Genomic DNA, 24,168 nt, shown 5'->3' with positions numbered 1-24,168 from the left:
GGATTAGGCATTAGTAACAAATAGGGTAAGAAGTGTCCCACAGATCGTATTTATTTCTGTATCTGAGCAGATGCCCCGGCTTAAAGGCTTGGCTTGCTAATGCCATCTCTGTCTTTATAAATTACTGAGAATTAAAGATGGAGTCTTTGCTGCTACCTGACTTTGTTTCCTTGATCCAGTGCCTCTGGTGTTAAATACTGCAGGAAACCCAAACTATTGTGTTTACAGGTGCTGTAAAGGAAACTGGATATGTAGGGTGTAGCACTTCCATGTTCTGAGGAAATCAATAAATACAAAGCAAAGAAGAAAGCATTTATTAATGAAAGTAATTTTTATCCTGATACTGTGAAATGAGCTATTGTCTTTTTGTGATGCATCTGTATCAGTGGGGACTCTGAATGCCTAGACGGGATAGAAATTAACAGTGTAATGACTAAGTAATTACTGGTAATAGGTCAGACAAGGACTGTTCCCTGTGAGATGTTTGCTGAAACTAAGTTAATATCAAAACCAATCACATTCCACTGCTGCAGTTTGGTGCAGCTGGCTGAGAGACAAAGGTTAAAGTGGTAAATGCTAATTAATCTTCTATGGTAAAATGTGTTTTCTTCATATGAAAGCTAATGAGCTGTGTGGAGGCAGGAGAAAATTGTATATCTGGATACATCTGGATACTTAAACCTCTGCTCTTTGTGGTAATGGGTTACAGCAACTTCTGGATGACATTTCTTTGTCTTGATAGAGATGCGGAGGCTGGATGATCAGTTCACTCTTCTTTCCAAATCTGTTTTTTCAGAGCAGATTCTTGACAGATCCATGCAACTAGAAAGCTATCAAAAGAGCAAGCTCACTGTTCTTGTAATTCTGCAAGCTTTAGTTATTGAGGTCTAGGACTGTTTTACGAAAAGTGAAATGAAATCATGTTGAGGAAGTGACTGCTATTGACTGACACAGGTGACACTTGGCATACTCATCTGCAAAAAAATACACTGAGTTTAAAGAAAAAACATATGCAAAATCTGATTAGTTTGCAATACATGACTGTCTTTCTCCTTGATCTCTCAAGGAACTGCAACTTTCTGTATTCATTCTTTTCCAGCCTGTATCACCTAATTGTAGAGCTGCTGGTAAGTACTTTGGGCTCTCAGAAATGGCTGAAGGAATTACACACCAGTTAAGTTTTAAGCCCCCACTGGGCAAAGTGATTACAATGAAGACAAGAAGCAGGCATACAGGTAAGTGCAGTGCAAAGGGAAGAATTAACAATTCTTGTGGAAGGAAGTCTCAGCTTAGAAATCTAGCTCTTTGAAGGGGTTTTAATATGTAGCTAAGTGTAGGCTTAACATGTTAGGCATTGAAGGAATTCCAGTTGAAGTTACGGTCATGCACATAGCCTGCTTGAATTACACTATGGTTTATTTACATTTACTTACGATACATCCTTATAGTATAATTTTTGCCTTTTCTAGTGTTATGGAAAACAACAGTATTTAGGTAAAGAAATTTTTACTGTTACTCTGCACAGTTTCAAAAGCAGGAATGGTTCTATTTTAAATATTTCAGTGATAAAATTTCTTTTACTTGATTATCCACAAGAATGCACTCACAACAGTAGCAAGTAAAATATTTTATTTGGTCTTTCCACCTCTGTTTGTATTGGTACTTTTTTTCTGCTGACTATTAATGATCAGTTATAGTCATAGGGCACCCTGTAACTACAGGTGGTTTGGGCATTGAAGGCTTTCACTCCATGCATCAGCAAAGCTCCTGAGCATTGTACCAGGGGTGTGATGTGTGAGCTGTCAGTGTGTCTGCCTTCATTGATTTCAAAAATGTGTGATTTTCTCACCCCTGGATCAGGGTGGTAAGTACTTATGAAACGAGGAGCTTTCAAGCATCTAGGATCATCAGTGTTTGTTTCACAGGAAGTATCTACTTGTTTTTAAACTTGTGCTATCACATGCTAGTTAGAAGTTTAAATATCCCTGCACGAGCTGGCAGTTATTAATCAGAGAACTCCTTTCAGCTGTACCCTTTGAGGGAAGTGGGGCAATTGGAGGGGGGAAAATGAAAAGATACTTTCTCTAAGCTATTGGAGGGTATAGATACTGCAGACATTTTGGGAAAAACAAAGTGAAATACTTTCGTGGTAACTTTCATTGCCTTCACCTGAATTTCACATACCTGGTGGGTTGTTGTAGGCTGTAATATATGCATGTTTTTAAAATTTCCGCTTTCCTAACCTGCACCAACAGAATCTTCGTTTCAGTTTTTGTCTTTTTTGTAAATAATCTTTTTACCCAGCGTAATAATTTCTTTTGGGATTTCCCTACTCCTGGGATTTTTATAGGTGTAATGACAAACTTCTCTGGTACCTATTCAACTAATCTGTATGTTAGTACATGTAGACCCATCCTGTCTGAAATATTTGCTTATGCTTAATGATAATTCTGATGCTTTCAGACCATGATAGAAGTCTGTAAGTAAAGGAGAGAAAGTGGGGGACATTCCAGAAGTTTTGTGCAGTGTTGAGAATCAGGGATTTCACAGGTAAAAACACATCCATCCAAGGAAGTATCAGCATTTTTGGAGCTCTCACCAGTCTGTGGTTTGTTCAATTGTTTTACTAGTTTTTCTACCTTTTTTTTTTCCCCCCCAGATAAAATCTGGTGACTGTAGGACTGTAATAGAGCAAAGCTAGACTTGTGATGTCATTTCTTGGAAGATTTGCCTACCTAGCTGCAGGGATAGATTTTGTTGTAATATTAGTTTTGTCACAGTCTGTGTTTGGAACGTTAATATTGGGGTCGTTCATGCCTGAGACAGTGGAGATCTGATTGGCTTTACCGAGGTTCTTAATGATGTTGATGTTGTATTTGGCAGTTTCCACAAAGCTATTTTCTAGTAACCAACCATCTGATTCACCCTCCAGATCTCCTAGCAGAAGGACATTCTTCATGGCTGTTTGTAGGTACCGGACACCAATCAGTACAGAGAGCTGTAACAAACAGTTAATGGTTAAACAGTTGAAATTGCAGCCTCAGTACTATCACTGATTTCTGACTTGTGTATTTACAGGCTTCATAACTGAGTAAAGCAGACAGACTCTTTATCCTAGCAATATACCTAACCACTTTTCCAATAAATTGCATTTTTTAAGAAAGCAAGGAGAGAAGGATTGATTCTCTGTTCATTCTTCAGGTAACAATCACCCTTGCATGCTATTAGTACCTAGAATTAGCCATGAACCTTCTAGCCTCAGAGATTGCAACTAATTGATGTAGAATGGATGATCAATTAATGGAACCATCAGTCACAGGGAAAGAAAAAATTGTAGTGTGTTAATTTCAGTGGATTTTCTCAGTGACATTGATTAAATCAATATTTCTTCCAAGGAGGTTTAATCATTCCTGTGTAAGCCATATGTGTCCTCTATGTGCCAAGGCATGAAAATTAAGAAGGATGGCCTATAACAGAGGCTCAAGTCTAAGTTTAGGAAGAAGCCCCACTTTCATAGTTCTGTTGTAATCAAGATCAGCTTGTCAGTATTTAAGGGAGCACAGAGAGCTGGCTCACAGCTTTTCACATGCTTCAGAGGCCTGTTATTTCTGGCACCATGACCCCACCTACCACTGCCTGAGGACTGTTGTGAACTACTCTAATTACAATGCTAATACTTATGCGATAATCAGAAAGCTAAAGCATACTAAAAAGGTAAGAAAACTGTTTTGGAGCCTGTGCCATTGGTGGGGGGGTCGTTTACTTGCAGATGACAACATCGAGAGAATTCCTCTTTACAGATGTCAGCAGGAACACTGCAGCTTTGCAGGTGTGTACCTTGCCTTTGATGTGTTTATTTTGATTGCATAACTAGCAGCACAATCTACTTCTAAAGGGATGATATGCCATGACTGCAAGAACTATCTATATGGTGAAACTAAACAATATAAAAAGACCTACTCATATTTTTTATATTAAAACTGACTTAAAACAACATCCAGACCTTGTCACCAAATTTCCTTGCAGTTCTACCACTGCATGCATCATCCTGTATCTGATCCCATAAATGCATCAGGGAAGGGAATATGCTATATTCTGTTGAAAAAGTTCTATATATATACAGAATTATATACATGTTTCTCATAGTTCTCATCCTCAACAAGATTTCTTTCTGCTCTGTGGACTTTGGGAAAGTTGTCTTTAGTAAAGAAAACCCTGCAACATTCCTGAAGTGCTTGTTGACTTTACACTGGATGCTGAGGCACTTCTCATGTGTTACACCATCATCGTTTCCCATCCTAGAGAGACAGAAGACTGATTAATCTGATAGAGACCATTTTTATGAGACTTACCTCGAACAACCAAATAAGTAATGCTGCAATGCCAATGGATCTCATGATACTGGTGTAGTAATCCAGCAGGGCCTCTCTGCACCCCTTCATCCAGATATTGAGCTCCTCTGTCAGGAAATCGTAGTTGTAGTGAGCACTGTTGTTTGTCAGCTGGTACTGGATGCAGGGCCGTGGGGAGCTGGGGTTGCAGCAACTGAAGGGGACTCCATCCACCAAGAACTTCCCATCAACGTTGCTCTTCAGACGGCTGCAAGAGGACAAAGTCTGGGCATTACAAACCTGGTGTCAGCAGCAGGCAGTGCCTGTGACTTTAGAAAAGGAAGTAACATAACTCTGCTGCAATGTAGGCTTCTCCAATATAACAAAAGAAAAATGAGGATATACTTCCACCTGGAAAAGTTGTTTACTGCCAGAAAGCTGAATATTGGATTTGCTGTAATTAAGTGTGGTGTAGCACAGTACATCATGTGGTTCTTCATTCTGTGCCACAAGACGTGAGTTCAGTGTCTGGGGAGATGTTGCCTTTTTTAGGTATCTTTGTGCTGAATACTAAAAATAATTTTTGAACTTGTTTATCTCGGTGGAATTTGAATGGAAATTATCCCTGGAAATTCTGTGTTTCACTACTTCTGGACTGATTTTTCTACACAATCATTCCATGAGAGAGAGATCCTAATACAAGAACAACTTTGTATGCCACAGGAGCCACTGGAAATCATCCACTGGACTTTTGTCACTGTACCCATTGCAAGGGCTCGTCCAGCACGTATTTTGAGACTAATTCACAAAGGAGTTTCTAGTTCTTGTAGCTTCACTTTCTGTAAGTTTAGGAAATTTGTATTGCTAAAAGTTATTCCTTTCCCTCCTTTATAAGATCAGGAGGAAAACAAGTAGTGAAAGAGGAAAGATAAAGAGGTATAGGAAAAAAAATCATAGGATGGGAAGAGAACACAGTCTCAAATTAACCAAGATGTCCTAGAGGTTAAATGAATCCTTGGCATGCATTTTCTTCAGAGAAAGAGATTTTCCAGAAACTGGATGGTATCTAAGATGCTGAGAGACACTCTCACACCTTGGGGATGCAGCTTCTAAGAATGTACCTATTTTCATGCTCAGTGGAAAAGGCTGATTTCCTGAGACAGCCCCATGGGTGAGAACCATGCCCTGGTTTATCAAGTCCAGGCCTCTCCTCTGTAAAGGGGGCCAGAAAACATGAAAGACAACTTTCGCTTAGATACCCAGCTTTCACTATTTGCCAATAGTAAATTTGCTAATACTTTCCAAAACTTATTAACTAGGTTTGCAAGTAATATTTTTCTGTTCCACTACAGCTGATCTAAATGAGAGGGAAGGAAATCGTTACAAGAAGCTCATCAGGTAAACAGAAGGAGCAGAAACACTGTGGTCCAGTCTTGATCTGGAATTTTGGACTAAATGTAACCTTCCAGTGAAACATAAGCTGCTAGGAAGCTTAGTATTTGTGGCAGTTCTTTGATTGCAGAATAATTGCTTTTATTTTATTGCTGTGAGCCTACTAAACACAACCCCCTTTTTTTGTTTCTTGTCCTTTTCTTCCTCTCTATTTTATTTGGGTTCTGGTGTGTTTTGTTTTACTTAAAATTCTCTCAAAAACATTTTTACTCCAAGATCTTTCCAGGTAAACCAGGAAGTTCATCTGCATTTCCCACTTAGGACTGGGATATGCATGAATTTTTCTCCATTTTCAAGCCTAGCTTTTTATTTTGTGGCCATCATATCCCTGGTGATGGCAGCAGAATTGAATCAATGTAAGAGAGTCCAAATAATCCACTGAAAGTAGACTGAAGTGTGTGAGCCATGTTGTGGGCATAGGCAGAATTACGCACTGGAAGGGAAAGGAGCCAGAGAGGCACAAACCAGAGGGCTCCAATGTGGAAGGAGAAAAGAAAGCTTGCAGAGGGGAAGATTGGCACATTGTGAAAGGAAAGATTTTACCTGGGCTGGCAAAATGTCCTCTATGTTTCAGGGTATTATAAATATTTGATGCCCCCAGTATAGTACTCCATCTCTTAAACTGGGTCTTAAGCTTTTCTTTTGATCCCAAGCATCAATTTAAATACTCTCTTCTGTTCCAGATGTGTTATAAAGAGGAATACTCTTTCTACTGCCAAGAGTAGTAGTTTCCAGACTTGGGTTATATCTTCCTGCCACTGTGTTTCCTCTGAGGGTGGCAAATTTAATAATTATTTAACTGTATCTTGGTACTTAATAGTATCTTGGTACTGTTAGAAAGGAAGACCTCAGTAAAAGAGTTGGTGGAGCAAGACATTCACTGCTATTTGCTGTTGCAATTCAAAGTTATAGTATTGTAAAGCAAAAATTGGCTTTTGAGCAAAGATGATTTTTAGCCAACCAAAGCAGTGCTAGCATTGTACTGCTGTAACCTGCCTCATGTTCCTGCCAATCCCCACTGACTGTTTCCATGCCTTCTCAAATTGTGGTGTTGGCAATAGAGCTGTAGAAGAGGGGGGAGGGAAGAGGGTTTTTCAGGAGTGTGAAAAGTTCAGTTTTGAGAAGGTTACATGTGAATTCACAGTATGTCAGATCTCACCTCTTTGCCTCTTGATCTACAAACTACTAACTGATACAGAGTACAAGTTCAAATCAAGAAAGATTGATTCCTTCTCCATCCTTTCAGAACATTACCGGCTGGGCTTTACTTCCAATGATTTCATATCAAATCTTTTATTAACAGATTTTTGGAAGTCATGGTAAAATTTTGTTATGCAGCACCAACTTGGATTCTGCCAATCAAGATGAAATTAAGCCATCTATCCACAGCAGAAGAAATTCAGAAATTACTTTCCTCACACACATTTCACTGTCCCCTTCTGTCTAAATGGGGCGAAAGCTAACTGGCAGTGTGTTCTCAAAACAATGGCAGAGCACAGGGTGAGCAGAAGAAAACACAGCTTAATTAAGACCCTGGGTAAAACATTACTGTTTCTGCCTCTCACGGAAATAAAAGACAATATATTTTACTTTTGACCTCACACTAAGCTACTGCTCTTAAATTCCTGAGCACTGTCTTGGTTGCCATGTCACTTTTCAGCACAGAAATGAGAATTTAAACAGCTCTGGTTCAGTCTGTTCTGTGTGACACTTTATAACTTTGCTCTTGAGAATGCTTGTATTGCTTCATTTCCACAGACAAGTGTCTTCTGTATGCTGATGCCCTCTTGTTTGTATTCTCCTAGGTCCTGCCCTCTGGTATATTTGCAGCTCTCTAGATAGCTTTGCTATGATGGCAGTTTCAAATTGCGAATTCTGTGAAATTAAGACCTTTGGCCTCCCTTCCTCTGGCTTTGTCACTGATTTTTGAGTTCAACAAAATGCAAGCTCTTTGCATTTATCTTTCCTGGGAATACAAAACTACTACTCTCTTGTCAGTGAAGGCCTTTTTCAGCTTTAGAAGAATCATTACAGACTGGATTGTCTACTTTTGAAAGTTTTAAATTTTTACCTTGTCTGTATTACCACTCTTCTTTTTGAGCATATACTTTCACAGTCGGTACATCATGTGAAACGCCACCACCAAAAAGAAAGGGGGGATTTCTGCTTTTTTATGCAGTGTATGTGGTTTGGCAGTTTCTCAGATGTGAACATACAGATTTGAACTTGGGGATTGCAAAGTCTGATACCTTGAAGAAGGGTCTTTCAGTGCTTAGAGCTGACTGTGCAATGTACTTATAGTACGATCCTTCTTTTCTTACTGTTATCAGCTCACTATAAATGAAATAAAAATTTTGAGGTAGCTAATTCACCACACTGAAAAAGGAGATACATCTTTGCTTTGCTGAGCATCCCTAAAGGCTTAGAGAAAGGCAACTTTTGACTGTGCATATATTTAGCATATTTTGTGAGTAACCTCGTCATTCTTAATTTTTTGAATTAAGATACAAAGGTCAAGAAAAAAGGGCTTTTCAGTTTCAAAAGAGTTTTTCTCCTAGATTTTTTTGTTGTAACTGATAAATACTTACTCCAAAACCTCCTTGGAAGCCATATTCAGATAACGAGGAGATACCCATTGAATTTCAAACCAGTCTCTAAAGCCATTGTTTCCACAGCAACGGAATCCAATTTGTAACAAATCCACTGTTTTCTTTAAGAAACACCGCCCAGGTATGTCTGTGTCTTTATAGAACTTAATAGCATCCCTCAGTCCCAGATAGAGAGACTCTTCCAGCTCGTTCCTCATGGTGTAGCACATGAGAGCACCCACCAGGATGCAGAAGGTAAAACAAAAGGTACATACGATGTATGGCAGCATTACTAGTTTCCATCGGGAGAACTTGTTTGCATCTGAGCAGTCATAGCAGATTTTGCCACCCAGAAAATTGATGATACATGCTATGACCCCTACAGAGATCAGCATGTTGGGGACAGAGTTAATGTCCCCTTTTGCCATCACTTCATTGCGCTTCTTGATCTCTATTTTCAGAAAGAGGCCAAGACTGAAGAGAATGATCCCACTCACTACAGAAACCCAGTTGAGGATCCATAAGATCTGAGCCAGCTTGTCCCTCTTGGTTTTGGTGAATTTGACTTTGAGGACAGCCATAGTCAGACGTGCATTAGGAAAGGAAGCGTAGGTCAAGGGAAGCTTGTAAGCTGATTAGGAGCATGGATCCAAGGCATGCAGTAGAAATCTGAAGAAGAGGGAGAGAGATTACTGTCTCTTTGACCAGGTATTTATAGAGCCTACAAGAGAACTTCCTGTACAGCCTCATGCACTCCGAGTCCTGCCAAGGGAGTGCCCTAGTGAAACTTATTGCTTAAGTTTCATAACAGTGTGAATCAAAAAAAAAAAAATTCTAAGGACCAATTAGAGCAATTAAAAACAAGTGAATAGTAAGAACAGAGACTCTGGATTCCTATGAATTTTTGTCAAGACCAATTTTCTGTGTGGATCTGATGGTCTGTATCTTTCCATTCAGAAGACTCCCAGTGTCTTTCCCTTCTACTTGTTGCATTTTTTTTTTTTTTTTGTTTAACAATTATAGGTATTTGATTCCTGTGTTATGGTCAGGTTTGTGTTCAAAAGTTGAATAAACAAGACAAACAAACATACATACAGCCTTTTTTTCTTTCCAGAAAACTTGCTTGTGTTGTTCCTAATTTGGCAACTCTCATTAGAGTGATTTTATACTGTAAAATTCTGCATTACATAATTATACAGTCATTTATTTACACTAATACAATGATATTTATAAAAAGTAAAATGTAATCCTATAAATCTGGGGAAATAGAGATGTATAAGCAGCATAATATTTTCTAAGTTAGTGGATGCTATTACTGAATAAAACTTGTATCAGCTAAAACAACATGATAAACACCTGCAGATAGACAAGCTGGAGAGAAGTAGGGCTACACTGAAGGATCCCCAGCTGCAGTGAAGCTTAGCATTGAGTAAGCAGATTGTTGCAGAGTGCAGTTTAAAAAGGTAATGGAATGCCAGTGTCTTCATGTGTTTACATTGGAAATAATCAGTTCTATTTGTACAGGCAAGGAATAGGTTGTGTGATTCATATTAGGGTATGGATAAATATCTTCATACATTAAGATTTTAAGGCCTGTGAGATCTAATGAATTCAAGTTGGATTTATTTTCTCCTGCATTTACAGAGAAAACTAATTCCCCTCAAAGCTATTGAGCTCTGTGTATCTTTTGTGCAATACACAGAATAGTATGCTAGATGCACAGTATTTTTCCTTACCAGTCTATTTCGAAAGGTGTTGAGGCCAGAAGCTTTCTGAGTTTAAAAACACGGCCCTAATTTTAATGATTGTTAAGTATGATTATCAGTCATGGCTGAATATTGATTGTGATTGTATTGTTACAGTAGTATAGTATAATCACCTTACAGAGATGTCCAGAGAATAGTCATAAAATTATAACACTTGCTTCACACCATTCTTCTCCAGTATTGTTCAGACCTCATTTGAAGGAATCACGCTCTGCTGGTACAGAATTAAGCCTCCCTACAAATTCAGCTGACAGCCTGAATAAGCCTGTTAAGCCTGGAGACAGTATCTCTGATTGCTTCACCAGTTAAGCAGTTCGTGACTTGACCTTAAATAGCTGTAAATGATGGCTGCTAACAGGTTTATTTGCCCAATACTCAGGCCTCAGAGCTCACAACAGAGAGAATCTGATGTGAAATTTGCTCATTCCTGATACACAGTTCATGTTGAATAGCCAGCACATATGAATTGTTGAATAGTATATCACTGTTTGTTTCTGTGAAACACATATATGTATTTGAACAATGCCTTGGAATTGTTCAGCACACATTTAGTTATGGTGTCACTGAAAACACCCTACTTGCTAAATATATTTTGTTTTAACATTTGGACAAAAGTTGTCAATAGTTCTACTCTTTTTAAAATTCATCTACTCCAGAGAGATTTGAGACTTCGTCATATTCTAGCCATAATACATTCACTCTCATGGAGCTATTCTGATATAGATCCATCCCCCATTTTCAGATGCTTGAAGTTTAAAAAGTCTCTGTGCAAGAAAAATTCTAATAATTCCTTGTCTCCAGAAATTCTCATGAGGTATTATTAGCTTCCTTTGTCAATTTTTAGTATTGTTTGTAGGATCAGATTTCACGGAACACTGACATTTATCTAACACACCAGCAGCATAGGGTCTGTGATTTCATGGAGTCTTAGTGCCAGAGGAAAGGGATGGAATGACTGGTTGTTGTAGTTCAAAGGCCACTTGTTGACTGACCCTGGCTATCACTGATATGCTTGGGATTGATCTTTGGGAAACACTGTGCTTGTCATGAAACCTTGACTGCCTCAAGTCTGGGACAGAAGAGCAAGTTACTTATTCTGTTCCTTGTTCCTAGCCTACTACATGGATAATAACATAAGTATGTTAAGTTTTTCACCTGTGCTAACAGTTTACTGAGTTTATTTCAGATAATAAGACTCTCTTCACATCATAAAGAATTTTGTAAGTGCATCCTAACATTATTCTTTCCCTGTTTAATAAAGTATTGAATACATTTATTAGCGTAAGATCTCTTGTAACACACAAACAGCTGCATAGTATAATTTTTTAGCATGATGAAGAAAGTTTTTCCAGCTGAAGGAGCGGAACTGCAATTATGAGCTAAAAGTGTTAATCTTGCTCTGCAATGTGTGTTTGTTCTTCTCCAAGTCATACTTGGTAGCAGATTAGTGTAAAGCTACAAATGCTCCCAGCATTTCAGTGGATCTAACGCCTCTGTCATAGTTCTTAGAAACCTTTGCACGTAAACCACTCCAGAGTTATGAATCATATACACACAGACATGTCTTCCCCAGCTATGGGAGAGCAAATTTGATTTTATTCTTATAAAGGGAGAAATACTTCTTTCAGCAAAAGAAGCCAAATAAATGTGGAAATCTCTCCTTTACTATCAATACTGTTCTCAAGTTTTCCTTATCGAATTCAAATTTATCTAACTTTTAACACAGCTTCCATCACCGTACAATTTGCTTCCAAGATATCACCTAGATGTTCCTTTGCTATCAAATTCCCCGAACTATATTGAACAAGACATAGCACAGTTATTTATTTATAATATTTACTTATTAGATATGAATTGTTCAAAGAAATTTTGCAATTTTGTCATAAACAAACCACATCTTATCTTACTGATTTTGCTAAAATCTGCTATTTCAACTAAACATTAGCTAAACATACATTGCTATTTATGACATTATAAAAGAAACCACTAACCTGCTTCAGAGGAATGAACAGGATCTTGAAACTGGTAACTTGCTGAATACAAGGGAGAAAATACCTGAATTGGACATCCTGAGGATGACTGAATGATTTCCTGATGTCTCTGTAGTTGCTCTGTCTTCACATTGACTCACCAATGGAAATGGAGAAAACTGCTTCAACTCTCCTGCCTGTGCTAATCTCTCCTTCATCTCTAATCATAGCCAAGAGGTTTATTTCAAGGTTCTTATGCTGCCAGATTAAATCCTGCAAAACAGGCCAATTAACTGAGTGTGAACTGAGATCTCACCAACTAAATGGTTTATGTGACTTTCTTCTTTTTACCCTGATGGAGGTTTGGGCTAGTAAGCAACAGAACCGTTTTTCATTACCTGCTAATGTCTTCAATAGCTCTTAATTTGTTCTTAACAATAAATGTGCCTCCAAAGGAGAGAAGAATGAGAATAATAAAACTTTGTGATTCTATGGGAAGGGAAAATCTGTCTTAGGCAGCTATCGTTTATATCCACTATTATGTTCCTTACCAATCATTCCATATTTTGTTGTTTTGGATGCAATTTTCTGTTCTCTGTGTATTGAATATGATTGTCCAAAAAAAAGAATTCAAGTAACCAAGAGCATTTTTATCATCCTGTATGATTCACGGTAGGTTCTTGTTTGGGAAGCTTTCCAGGTTCAAGAACAATCTGGTAGAAACCTCTGTCCTAGTCTCTTATCTAGCTGTATTCCAAGGCAGAAGCAAAAGCAAAAGTGTCACATCCTCTGGCATTTCTGAGCCCAGCGTGTAGCAATGTGTGGGACAGACATGGCTGGTTTGAAGTGGCATCACTGGTGGCAATAAGCTGAGTCTGCAGCAGTGCTTGGTCAAGTTTGAGGTGATGTCAGTACCAGAATCGAATCCCTAAGCAGGAGCAGGTTTGATCTATAAGATCCATATCTATAACCCCTTGGCACAGCAGAGAGAGTTCAGTGGGCACATGGCTGACTGCAAGAGACCCTGCATGCACCAGGCATTGTAAATGTGTAGAAATATTCTCAGAAGCATAAGTTGTCCCAGTTTATGATAAGCAGTAAAGCAGTATTCTGATATGACTGTGAATATAACTCTGTGTTCTGGCTCTATCTCACCTGTGTCCTAATGGTTCAGAGCGTATGTGGTACATCTGGGACCTGTTGGACCTACTGCATATGGACCACACAAATGCTTGCATATGATCAAATACACCCCAACTGCATTGAATTAATCCCATGCATGAGTCATTCATGCTTTGGACTTGCAGCATTTATGCAGACTACAGGGAATATTTTAGATCTTTTTAAATGTTTTGGTTTGTGAACAGATCAGTTCTATGGAAGTATATTCAACAGGTAGAATGTATTTCTTGGGTACAGCACAAGTACACAAATGTACACGTTTTGAGCTATTGTTTGGCTGGGATGTGGTTTATCAGAAATCCTGGACAAATGGCTGAAGTACTTTTCTGTGCTTAAAAAAATTCACCTGTGAAAACTCTCCCCATCTGCAGAACTCCAAACGTGTTATCCCTGAGTATTAGAAAATGCTACTTCCTCACTTACCTAGTAGCAGAAAACTGCACCTTCACTGTGGCTGCTTTGCAGCACAGATCTCGTGCTTGCCTGCATGGAAGCAAGCGAGCAGGAGATGGCAGTGCTGCTGTATGAAGGCTTTTTCTACAATACAGATTAGAGGTCATTCACACAGCTAATGGAAGTTCAAGAATGCCCCATTGTAAGAAATTACTTAAATCCAATTGTAATGCAGTTAGAGGCCAGTGCCACCTGTGTTTTTTGTTCCATCTCATATTTGGAAATGGCTTCAGCTGCAAATGTAATATCCAGAGTTCAATTACTTAGAATTTCTGTGTTATGGCAGTTTATAATTAAGCATGATGCACTTTCTTGCAGACCTTTGGGAAGCCTGGACATCACAACCACGGAGTAGCATTTTGCAACTTGCAGGAGTGGGTTGTACATGGGGGATTGCACCTATCACCCAGCAGTAGGTATAGAAAGAGATCACACACTTTCTTGCTAACAGTGGAGATTGCTGTGCATTGCTTAGGACCCAAACAGGTAAATTTAACAAATGTTTGCCCAATTACTTACCTATTTAGTACCATTCATATATAAGTCCACAGCCAAGGATAGATGTGTATCAGTGCAATGAAATAACTAGTTGGGATGATGCAATGTTTAATTTTATATCTAGTTTCCAAAAATTAGTATTTTTATATTTGGATGGTTTTTCGTTTCATCTTGTATTTAATGTAAATGACAATTAATGATATAAGATTTTGGAGTACTGGAATAAACTGGAGGCACTTGCTTAGTCTGATGGAAACAAGAATTTTCCAAGCTCTTCTTCTGAGCTGGGGCAAGTGCATATTCAGGAAGAGATTCTCACTTGTATGTGATAACGGGGAGAGGACATGAACAACAATCTGCTTTTTTTTTTTGCTTTTGTAAAGCTGTGAACCACATGGTAGACACTTAGACATTTAACTTATTCAGCAAATAGAAGTAATTGTGTCTTTGAAGAACATTCATTTTTCAATTATACTTTTTTAACTTTTAGGAAGGAAGTATAGTGGTATTTAGATGATTATGGGTGTTACAGTAGATAAAGATACCAAAGTTAAGTCACAACATCTGAAATACTTACAGAACTGCAGAGTTGGCAGAGGTAATCTCAAAATTTAAAGGCAAGAAGTAATGGCAATAGTCAGTAATTTAAAAGGACACAGTTTGTACATTAAAATGACACAAAGCTTATTGAAAATGAAGTCAGTTTTATTTTTTTACAACTACAGTTCTATGCTGTACTACTATGATCTATGTTGTACTAGAAAATACACTGTATTATATTCCATGAAAAATGTGAATACTATAACTGTAGTTCATCTAATTGCCTGAAGAACACCACAGATGAAAAAAATCAGAAAAAGAAGTACTACATTTTTCAGATGTGTAAAGGTTATGACAATATGGATATCCTGAAATCAGTCTCAGGCAGAAAAGGAAATTATAGCAGACCTGCATGAACTGCACTGCACATGCATGGCTTGTCATTTGGAGTCCTGTGCATTGCAGGAAAATCCATATCAGTACCTGTCAGGCAGGCTCTCAGGATTTCAATCCATAGGAGCTGTACTGTCCACAATCTCTGAGTCATCCACTCATGACTCACGGTGAGTCATTACAAATGGAAAACTAAGGCACACAAATAGTGTATTCACCTTAAAATCAGACCAGCACTCTATAGTACAGATGGAAGTGAACATGTATTTTAAATTACCTGGTAACCTAAAACTTCCATCTTGGCTGTAACTTCTTTCTGAAGACTAGAATCCATTTTTACAACCTTAATCATAATTAGACCATGCAGCAATCTTGCTTTTCACTTTTGTACCTTATTCACTATGGATCTTATCCTTGGAAGCCAGGAAGCTTTTTGCAGAATGGAATTATACACATATTATGAGGCCTGGCAGCAGAATTCTCTTCACATAATGAGGTAAAATTTTCCTTTTAAAATTCCTTATCTAATAGCATCAATACTTTGGTGCACTACCAACTGACCCTTCTTCTCCTAACAAAGTAGTCAGATATACACTGTCACATTTCTCCTCAAAAGACCTCCTAAACTAATCATTACCTATTCTCAGCTTACTATAAACCTGATGTTGATGCTATTTTTCACACTCCAGACATCATTTGAACTGAACAGTATTACTTAGGACATATTGTAGGGAATTTGAGATTCTCTTGGAAAGAAAAGAGAGTTAACAAGGGAAAAAGAAAAAAAAAAAAAAAGGCTCATGGGACTTTTTGAAGCTGTCAAATAGATAGAAGCCAGAACCCACAGTGCTCTTAGAACTCTTCTTCCAAGGTCCCTCTGTCCCCTGAGTGGTGACTTCATGGTTATTGACACTGTGTCAAGAAATGACAGTTTGTGGAAAAAGACTGAAGGAACTCAGGTTCCTTAGACTCAGGTGCCTTAGTGTAGAGATGACTGATGGTGAGAGATGAAAATAGTGCTCAAGTAATTTTGTAGGTAATTGCACAGAGGAAAGGAATAAATTCCTTTGGTGGTAGGATATGAGGAGAATAATGGGGGAAATAATGAACAGCCTATATGAAATCCCTTGATTTCCATCAACAAAGTACTTTTAGAACAGGTTGACAAACACTGGCCAGGAGTGTTGTAGGGACAGTTGGTCCATCCCTGGAAAAAGGGCTGAACTAGATGTCTCAAGGTCTGTGGTTTGTCATTTGCTATTAACTAGATATCTGTTTAAACATCTACAAAACTCGGTAGGAGCTTTCTCATCTTTGGCTGATACTTCCTTTGCTACTTGACTTTTGCCAGAAATGTGAGCTTATCAAATGTTTTTACCCTTCTACTCTTCAGTGAAAGCATTGTTTCTGCCTCTATTTATGTATTAATTTTTGTTACAATTTTCAATAGTTTTTCAATTCTGAGAGTTGGTGTATGTTAACTTACTGACTAACCAAACCTGTGAATTTTCCATCTCTGTTAAGTCTGGGCATCTTGCTATCCATGTCCTTTTATTTTTTTCTTTCTTTCTGTCTTTCTCCTTTTTCCTGACATCTGACTCTCCAAGTGTTTTTGGGGCTTTATTTTCTGTAGTCAACTAAGCAGAAACATTATTAAGAACTTCTGACTCATACAGAAATAAATAAATATTGCCAAGACCCCAAAGCCCAGACAAGGAGTTCCAGTGGAAGTGTTTGAAACCAATGAGTCTGGACTTTGCAGGATGAGTCATCTACTCCCATACATGTTTATTTGAAAAAAATAACAGCAGAGTTCAGAAGTTCTTGCACACTGTTAATCATGTCACCCTTCTCCTTCGCAGACATATGAATATGTTTGTGTATATGTGCGGGTTTAAATATTTAAAGATTCCTCGAAGAAAAATCAGATCATTCCTTTCAGACAAAAACTATTGATGAAAATTCTCACATCTCCCTTACTACACAAAAAAGATTTCCAGGAAAGCAAACTTATTTTTCCATTGCTATACCTTATGAGGCCTAGGGAACCTGAATTTGGAAGCATTAGAAAGTTATGTTCCATCTATAGACATTCCTGGAAATTCCAATCTATTTCTTCACAAAGATTTTAGAAGTGGGTACTCCATTAGATATCTGGGTATTTTCTCACTCTCTGTTCTTTTTTAAATTAAAAAAAAATAACAAAAGCTAAAGTGCTGTCTAGTTGTGCCCAGAAATAGTTTGCTGTCACTTTGGTCTTTTTTGGCTTGTTTCTATCTTTTTTCAAATTTGGACCAGTTCTATTTATTGCCTCGTTACACAATTTAACATTTATTACATTTAATATTAAATAATTATGCATAATATTTATAATTACTAAATATAAAAATATCCATATTAAGATGTAAGAATATCTTTACATGACTGGAGATTATTTTTCATACTTTCATAAGTCAGACTTATTAGGAAATCATGTTCATTGCTATGCCCATACCAGCAGAATTAAATTTTTTTGTTCACATCTTTTCGTAGCAACTATGTGGTTACAATAAAGTTTGGTCTGGCAAGCCTTTGGGATTTGCAGTAATTTCTGTAATTAATCCTCTTGCTCTTTAACTTCAGAGTTTTGGTGACTAGTACTTCTTGCAGTCTACAGTCAAGTGAGACATTTAGGATTGAATTAAGATAACACACTGTGTTGGGGTTTAACCCCAGGTAGCAAGTAAGTCCCAGCAGCTGCTCACTCACTCCCCCAATCCCTGCCCCAGTGAGGAAAAAATGGATAGAAAAAGGAAACCTCATGGGCTGAGATTTAAAAAAATTAATAATTGAAAAAAAAAATAAAAGATAATAACAATTAGACATTACTACTAATAATAATTGTAAGGGAAAGAAGAGAGAAATAAAACCCAGGAGAAACAAATGATGCACAATATAATTTTTTACCACCTACTGACTGATGCCCAGCCTGTCCCCCAGCAGCCATTGGCACCTCATGGCCAACTTGATGTTCTGGGGTATGAAATGTCCCTTTGGACAATTTGGGTCAGCTGTCCTGGCCATGTTCTCCTTCATTCTTGTGTACATCCTCACTAGCAGAGCATAGGAAGCTGAAACGTCCTTGATGTAGAGTAAGAAGACCTCAAACCTAACTAAAACGTCAGCCTGTTGTCAACATTATTCTCATACTAAATCCAGCACTGTACCAGTTACTATAAAGAAAATTAACTCCATCCCATCTGCAACCAGGACATTTTACTTTACTAATTTATTTTGTACCATCTGAGATACTTAAAAATCTCCAGAAGAAACAGGTGCTCATTTGCTGTGGTTTACTGCTGCTAACTAACAACACACATTTTTACACTGAGATAGCCAACTAGAACTAACAACGTAAGAGGTGAACAAAGGGCATAGGACAGTTTTTGGCTCAGGATAGCTTTTTCCAAGGGAAGTCAACACAATGCATCTGAGCTTAACTACATGTACTATAAAAAAAACCCAAAACAAACAAACAAAAAAACTAGAGTAGTTCAATTTCATATTTACATAAGAGATTTTAATGTGCTGATTTTTTTTGGGTTTGGTCAGGGTTTTTTTGGTGAGTGGTAAAGATATTCTGGAATTCTGCACTGACAGAGGAAATGCTAGTATCTGTTATACTTACCAACATCTATGAACCTAAAATAGTAGAACAGAAGGCCTTGAAGTACTTCTTGGTGTATTTCTGGAGCAGTGAGTTAAAAAAGATTAGATCTTTTCTTTAAGGACTTCCTTCACATAAGTGGAAACAGATTTTCCTTTTGAAAAGGCTCAGTTTTAGTTTATTTTCTTCCTGGCTTGACTTTTATTCAAACCATTCAGGTCTTGTCTGCTTATGAAGAGCATGTGGTAATTTGGAAATTTACAGCTCACTGTACTTCAACTGACAATGAAGGAAAGGCTTTTTGGTCTTTTAAAGCTTTCAGTGTGCAAGAAGACAGGTACTCCTGGTATGGTTCCCATGATACTGTGGATGTCAATTGTATTAGCTAATGAATTAACTTGTGAAGTTCCAAAGTGATGAGAAAAACTATGCCCCTTGGATCTGAAATGATGAACAGGTAAACAGACAAACCAGATAAACAAGTTTGTTAAGGCTTTTCCTTTCTCTTTAATTGAATCAGAAAATTCTCCTGAAGAATTGTACACCTCAGGCAACATGTCAATTATCTGGGGAACAATAAAGCACTCTTCACAAATGGATTCATATTCATGAGCTCCTCATTACATCTAGCACACAGCAAGTTTTGTTGGCAAAACTTATTACTTAAAATAAGAGGTGGTTGGGGTATTTATCTACCCTCAGTTATAACCTGTGAGGAAAAACACTGTCTACTTTAGAGTGAATGTGAAAAAATTATTTGTTTGGTGCATAAGAAGAGCTGCTTATCCTAAAATAAATGTCACCGTTGCAATGCCTTTAAGACAGATTTGAAGGAATATGTAGTTCCAGTCGAATATTTTCTATCTGAGAAATTCTAAGTGGCTTTTAATGGTAAACAGAATCCTTAATTCCTTTTTGCAACCCAGGAAAATATGTACTATAGTGCGTATACTATATGTACTATAAGCAACTTTCTCCACCTATTGCCATCAACATTGGTTCATTTCTATTCACAAAATTAAAATTTCTTCACTCTATCAGCTTTTTTATTTACTGCTTCAATTGTTAGGACACACAATACACATATGCATTCACTACATATAGGGAAATGTATGCTTTTCACCAATGTTTATCCACACCACTATGACTGGTGGCCCACTGCTTGAGGCAATTCCCTTTGTTAATGAAGAAGCATCTTCCTAAAACTGACACTGAGCAACTCGCAACTGTTTGGGGTTTCATTGCTCCCAGTTCTGGGTAACTCACTCCTAAACTACCAGAGCTAAAATCTTCCTTTTTATAAAGTAGCAGGAGAAGATACTGTTTCCTAACCTTACTCTTTAACTATGATCTCCTTGTGATGAACGAAGAAAGGGCTTAAATTATTCACACTATCTTCTTATCTGGCTGGCAGTAGGGAAATAAAGGCACTTCTCTTTTTTTTCCCCACTTAAGGAAACTTCACATGTGGTGAACACTACGGTAGGTTTATACATAGCTTCATACAAGCTGCTGTGAGCAGAGCAAATCTGTCTTTCCTCCTTCCCACAGCACAGGCTTCTAGGTGTGCCAGATGGATCCAGGCTCTGGGCTGACACCGTGGCCTACAAGCACGTCCTGCGGGCTGTTGTGCGATGACGGCACCCACCGAGGAGCGCCCGCTCCGTGGCCTCACGAGTCCTGCCTGCAGTGAGGAGTCACCTGTGAGAGCGAGAAGCCTTCCCTTCGAAGGCCGTACTCACCTAGGCACGGGACACATCCATCGTTTCCTACTGTCACTCTGCGGAGCCCAGGGGTGCCCTGCTGTGCCCCAGCAGGGGCCCCTGCCCCGGCCTCTCCATCCTCAGCCCTCTCGCCCCACCCGCAGCCGGGCAGCGGCCTGCGCCCATCAGGCCCCGGGCAGCCCGACCAGGCGCGGACAGCGCGGCCGAGCCCCGGCTGCTGAGGCGGAGGTGGCACCGCAACAAGGACCCAGCTTCCCGCCGGCAGCGGCCCCGCGGGGGCGAGCGCCCAGGGCCGGCGCCAGCCCCCGCACGGGCGCTGCTCCTCGGAAGCTCGTCGGGAACGGGAACTCCGGCGCCCACCCCGCGGCTCGGCCCCAGGGTTGCGCGGGGGCGGCCGCGGCTGTACCGGCGCTTGCCGGCTCAGCCAACCCGGCACCGCACAGCGCCGCGTCCAGGTGCGCCCGCCCCCGTCGCCGGACTGACCGCACTGACAGCCAATCGCCCATGAGGAATCTCAGCAGCTGCCCAATCACCGCTCCGGAAATGGGATGTGGGCGGTGCCCCGGGGGACAGCGGGCTCGGTGGCGCCGCGGCCGAGGAAGGGCGAGCGCGGGGGCGGCGGCGCGGGCGAGCGCGGCCGGGCTCCGGCCGGCACTGCCGCAGGGATGGCGGCGGCCGCGACGAGGGGCTCAGCCCCCGTGGGGAGCGCTGCGACCCACCCCGTGACCCTCTGCGCGCCCTCCGCCTGCGCGCTGCCGCTCCCCCTCCCCGCGGGCCGGCCCGGCCCTGCAGTCGCCAAAGAGACCGCGCCGCACGCCATGGGGCGGAGGCTGGGCCGGGGGGCGCCGCTGTAGCCCCCGCCCCGCGCCGCGCACAGCATCCCCTGTGGGGCCGGGGGCGCCGCCGAGACTCGCCGCGCCGCCCCGAGGAGCCGCCGCCTCGGCCCTGTTCCAGGTGAGGATTCGCGGTGCTGCGGCGCGGCCGCCGCCGTTACCCCGCGCCCCGTCCCCGCGGGCGGTCCGGCCGCCTCGGCGGGGCGCGGCCCGCGGGCTCCGGCTGTCGCCGGCCCGGCCCCAGCGGCTACTGCGTGGGAGCCGCGTCGCGGTTTCTGTCCCCGCGGGAGAGGGAGTTTGCTGGGCGCAGGAGCTCCGGGGGCCACGGCCCGGCCCGGGAAGCGCTTATTCCAGTGGGGCAGGACGGGGCGATCCCCTCCGTGGAGTTCGGTCGGCAGGTCTGGCGGGCTCCAGCAGCAGTCAGCGCTGCCCCGGCCTCTACGGAGAACTCAGATTTATAGGCACGAGATTTTTTTTTTTTTTAATTTTTTTTTTTTTTTGTCCCTCCCACTTGCTGCAAGAAGGCAAATGGTACAGAAATTTACGTGTTCTGACGACGGAAGATCTCTGTTTTAAAATAGCTGCGTCTGTATTTGCAGCTCTGGGTTGTGGCATGCGTGTGACGGCTGCTGTGTGGGCACGGCTGGATGGGAAGCGGGCTGTCTGTCGCCTGGCGCTCTGAGTGCTGGAGCCATTAGCGGCACTTGCATCGATCCCTGCATACAGATATGCCTGGCTAGGCCGCGGGTGCGCGCACCACGGCGCTCGGGGGAACACACAAACTGCGTGTGGAACGGCGTTAAAAATACGTTATTTCAAGTACTTTTAGCTTTTCAAAGAGGAAGTGGGAAATCACCTTGTTCCCAAGTCTACAGATGATCTCTGGAGCTGCAGCGGCATCCTTAGGCTTCTGTTGTCACTCTAGAGCAAAAGCAATGAGAGGACAAAGCTCTCTACGAGGTTTGTAACCTCTGGGGTGAGCCAGAGCAGTTGGAAACAACTGCTAGTGTAAGTGGGGGTGGGAGTGCAAATAATTATAATATTGATGTATTATCGTGAGGGTGGAGGGAGATGGACACAAAGAAATGACCCCGGAGTACACCACAGCCTTTTGAGAACCTTCTACTGTGTTTATAATCAAGCTGGAAAGGGCTACAGAAAATGAGTTATAAAATTGCCTGTAGTGGCTTTTCTTAGTTAGCCGTGTGCACAACCAGTATAATTTCAGCTTAAATGTTCTGAATTAGTAAACTATATTGCAGGAATGTTGAGAGCTTTAAAATAAATCATACTCTATTTATTTAAGTATCTTAGCCTTAAAGTGTGTGGTTAGTTTCTGTGTTGTGGTTCTGGAAAAAATTAGTAGATTTTTAAAACGCATTCTATGTAGTTAGTGCCATGCCTCTGTTGAACACATGCTACCTATGCTTGTAGATATGTTAGTTCATTTTAGCTGGGAAAACAAAAGGTTAGGACTTATTTTGCTGCTCTTGTTTGAATTTTGGTAATGTTTTTTCAAGTCTTAATTGTATGAATTCATGATACAAAAATACCCAGCATTTTTATTTTGTGTTTATGTTGTCCTGAATACTTTCTTGATGATGATGATTCATTTGCTTTACAGAGTGAATTATGTTTAACAAAGTAGTAGAACTTTCTTAACTTGTTAAACCAGAGGTATACTTGTTAACATTTGTTTGGCCTGTCAAATTAGATACAGGAAAGTTTGACTGCAATAGTATGAGTAGTCATTTGTCAAAAGTTATTTTGAAAACAGTGCATCAAGATACAGTTTAAAAAATATAGAGATGGAACCAATTTACCCTAAAAAATACTTTGTTCTTCTATAATATATTCCTGATGTACCATTATTTACTTGAAGCTCAGCATCTTTTTAAACTTCCTGTTTGAGAAGGATGAGGTTAGAATAAGAACAAATTGAGCGACTAGAATATCATGATGTCGCTTATGTTTAGTGTAGTTGTTGTACTGCTGCTGCATCCTGCAGGCTCTGATACTTCTGACATCACAAATTCCAGAGAGGCTTTTCTCAGTGTGGCTGATTATATCAAAAAGATTTTTGAATACGACAGAAGAGAGATATGAGCGGGGTTTTCCTTGTTCTAAACTGGCTTCTAAACCATCAGTTTCTACCAGTGCTAGATCTATATGCACAGAAGGTTAAGCATTTGTTTAGTGTGTGAAGTTGCAGTGTGTGGTTTATTAATATACTACTGTGTTTTCTGTTTTAGTAAGGGCTTGTTTATCTAGTGGGAATGAATTGGTACTTTACAAAGGAGATTGACAGTTTCTCTGTATTCCCGTGTCTTGCCTTGTCTGTTTCTTTTTCTCTGGGGAAGCACTACACAAAGCCTTTGTGTTAGGCTGAAGGGGAGGAGAAACAGCCGCCTTTTCAGTACAAGACACCAGGATTCATCGTGGTCTCACAGGGATGCACAGTTGTGGCACATGGACCAGCCACTGTCCTTCCTCCCTCGTTCTGTGAAAAAACTCTCAGCTCAAGAAACCTGAGCTTCCTTTGACTGATCTCTCTCAGCAGTGTGTTGTGCCATGGATCTAGCAGATCAATCTGAAGGGCCAATTGTTAGCGTATTGATGGGCAAGAATTAAAACATACAAAATTTCCAAAATACAAGGTTTATCTTAAGGAATTCAAGAGCTACAGGTCATGTGTGTTTAAAATTTTCTTGTTATGAGCTTGATTTCTTGTTCAGGATGAGAGTGAAAGAAACTTTTTCAAATCTTTTACTTGGCTTTTTTTTTTTTTTTTC

The 24,168-nt window shown here is 40.3% G+C and overlaps 2 protein-coding genes across 4 annotated transcripts in view; one reads left to right on the top strand and one right to left on the bottom strand.

The window, feature by feature from the left end:
- Positions 1-1,144: 1,144 nt before the first annotated feature.
- Positions 1,145-12,319, bottom strand: LOC102110890 (photoreceptor outer segment membrane glycoprotein 2). 2 transcript variants are annotated; one of them, XM_088057905.1, is made up of 4 exons: positions 12,193-12,319; positions 8,372-9,040; positions 4,353-4,599; positions 1,145-2,998 (listed from the first exon to the last, which is right to left on the bottom strand). In XM_088057905.1, exons 2-4 carry the CDS (start codon positions 8,950-8,952, stop codon positions 2,732-2,734), a joined length of 1,095 nt encoding a protein of 364 aa, XP_087914031.1. In that variant the 5' UTR covers positions 8,953-9,040; positions 12,193-12,319; the 3' UTR covers positions 1,145-2,731. The 2 variants fall into 2 exon arrangements, with proteins under 2 accessions (XP_087914031.1, XP_014107391.1); XM_014251916.2 differs by having other exon boundaries at positions 12,129-12,264.
- Positions 12,320-21,355: 9,036 nt separating this feature from the next.
- TTBK2 (tau tubulin kinase 2) overlaps positions 21,356-24,168 on the top strand; it is a 77,699-nt gene continuing 74,886 nt past the window's right edge. For both annotated transcript variants that reach the window (XM_005522506.3, XM_014251920.2), the window contains exon 1: positions 21,356-21,497. The gene's annotated coding sequence lies outside the window, so the exon portion shown is untranslated. The remainder of the gene's footprint in view (positions 21,498-24,168) is intronic.

Source organism: Pseudopodoces humilis, chromosome 7, assembly GCF_049639895.1.
Source record: "Pseudopodoces humilis isolate 2021_Gansu_Grassland_sample_001 chromosome 7, ASM4963989v1, whole genome shotgun sequence".
Taxonomy (NCBI): Eukaryota; Metazoa; Chordata; class Aves; order Passeriformes; family Paridae; genus Pseudopodoces; species Pseudopodoces humilis.
This window is presented reverse-complemented; position numbering and strand designations above follow the sequence as displayed.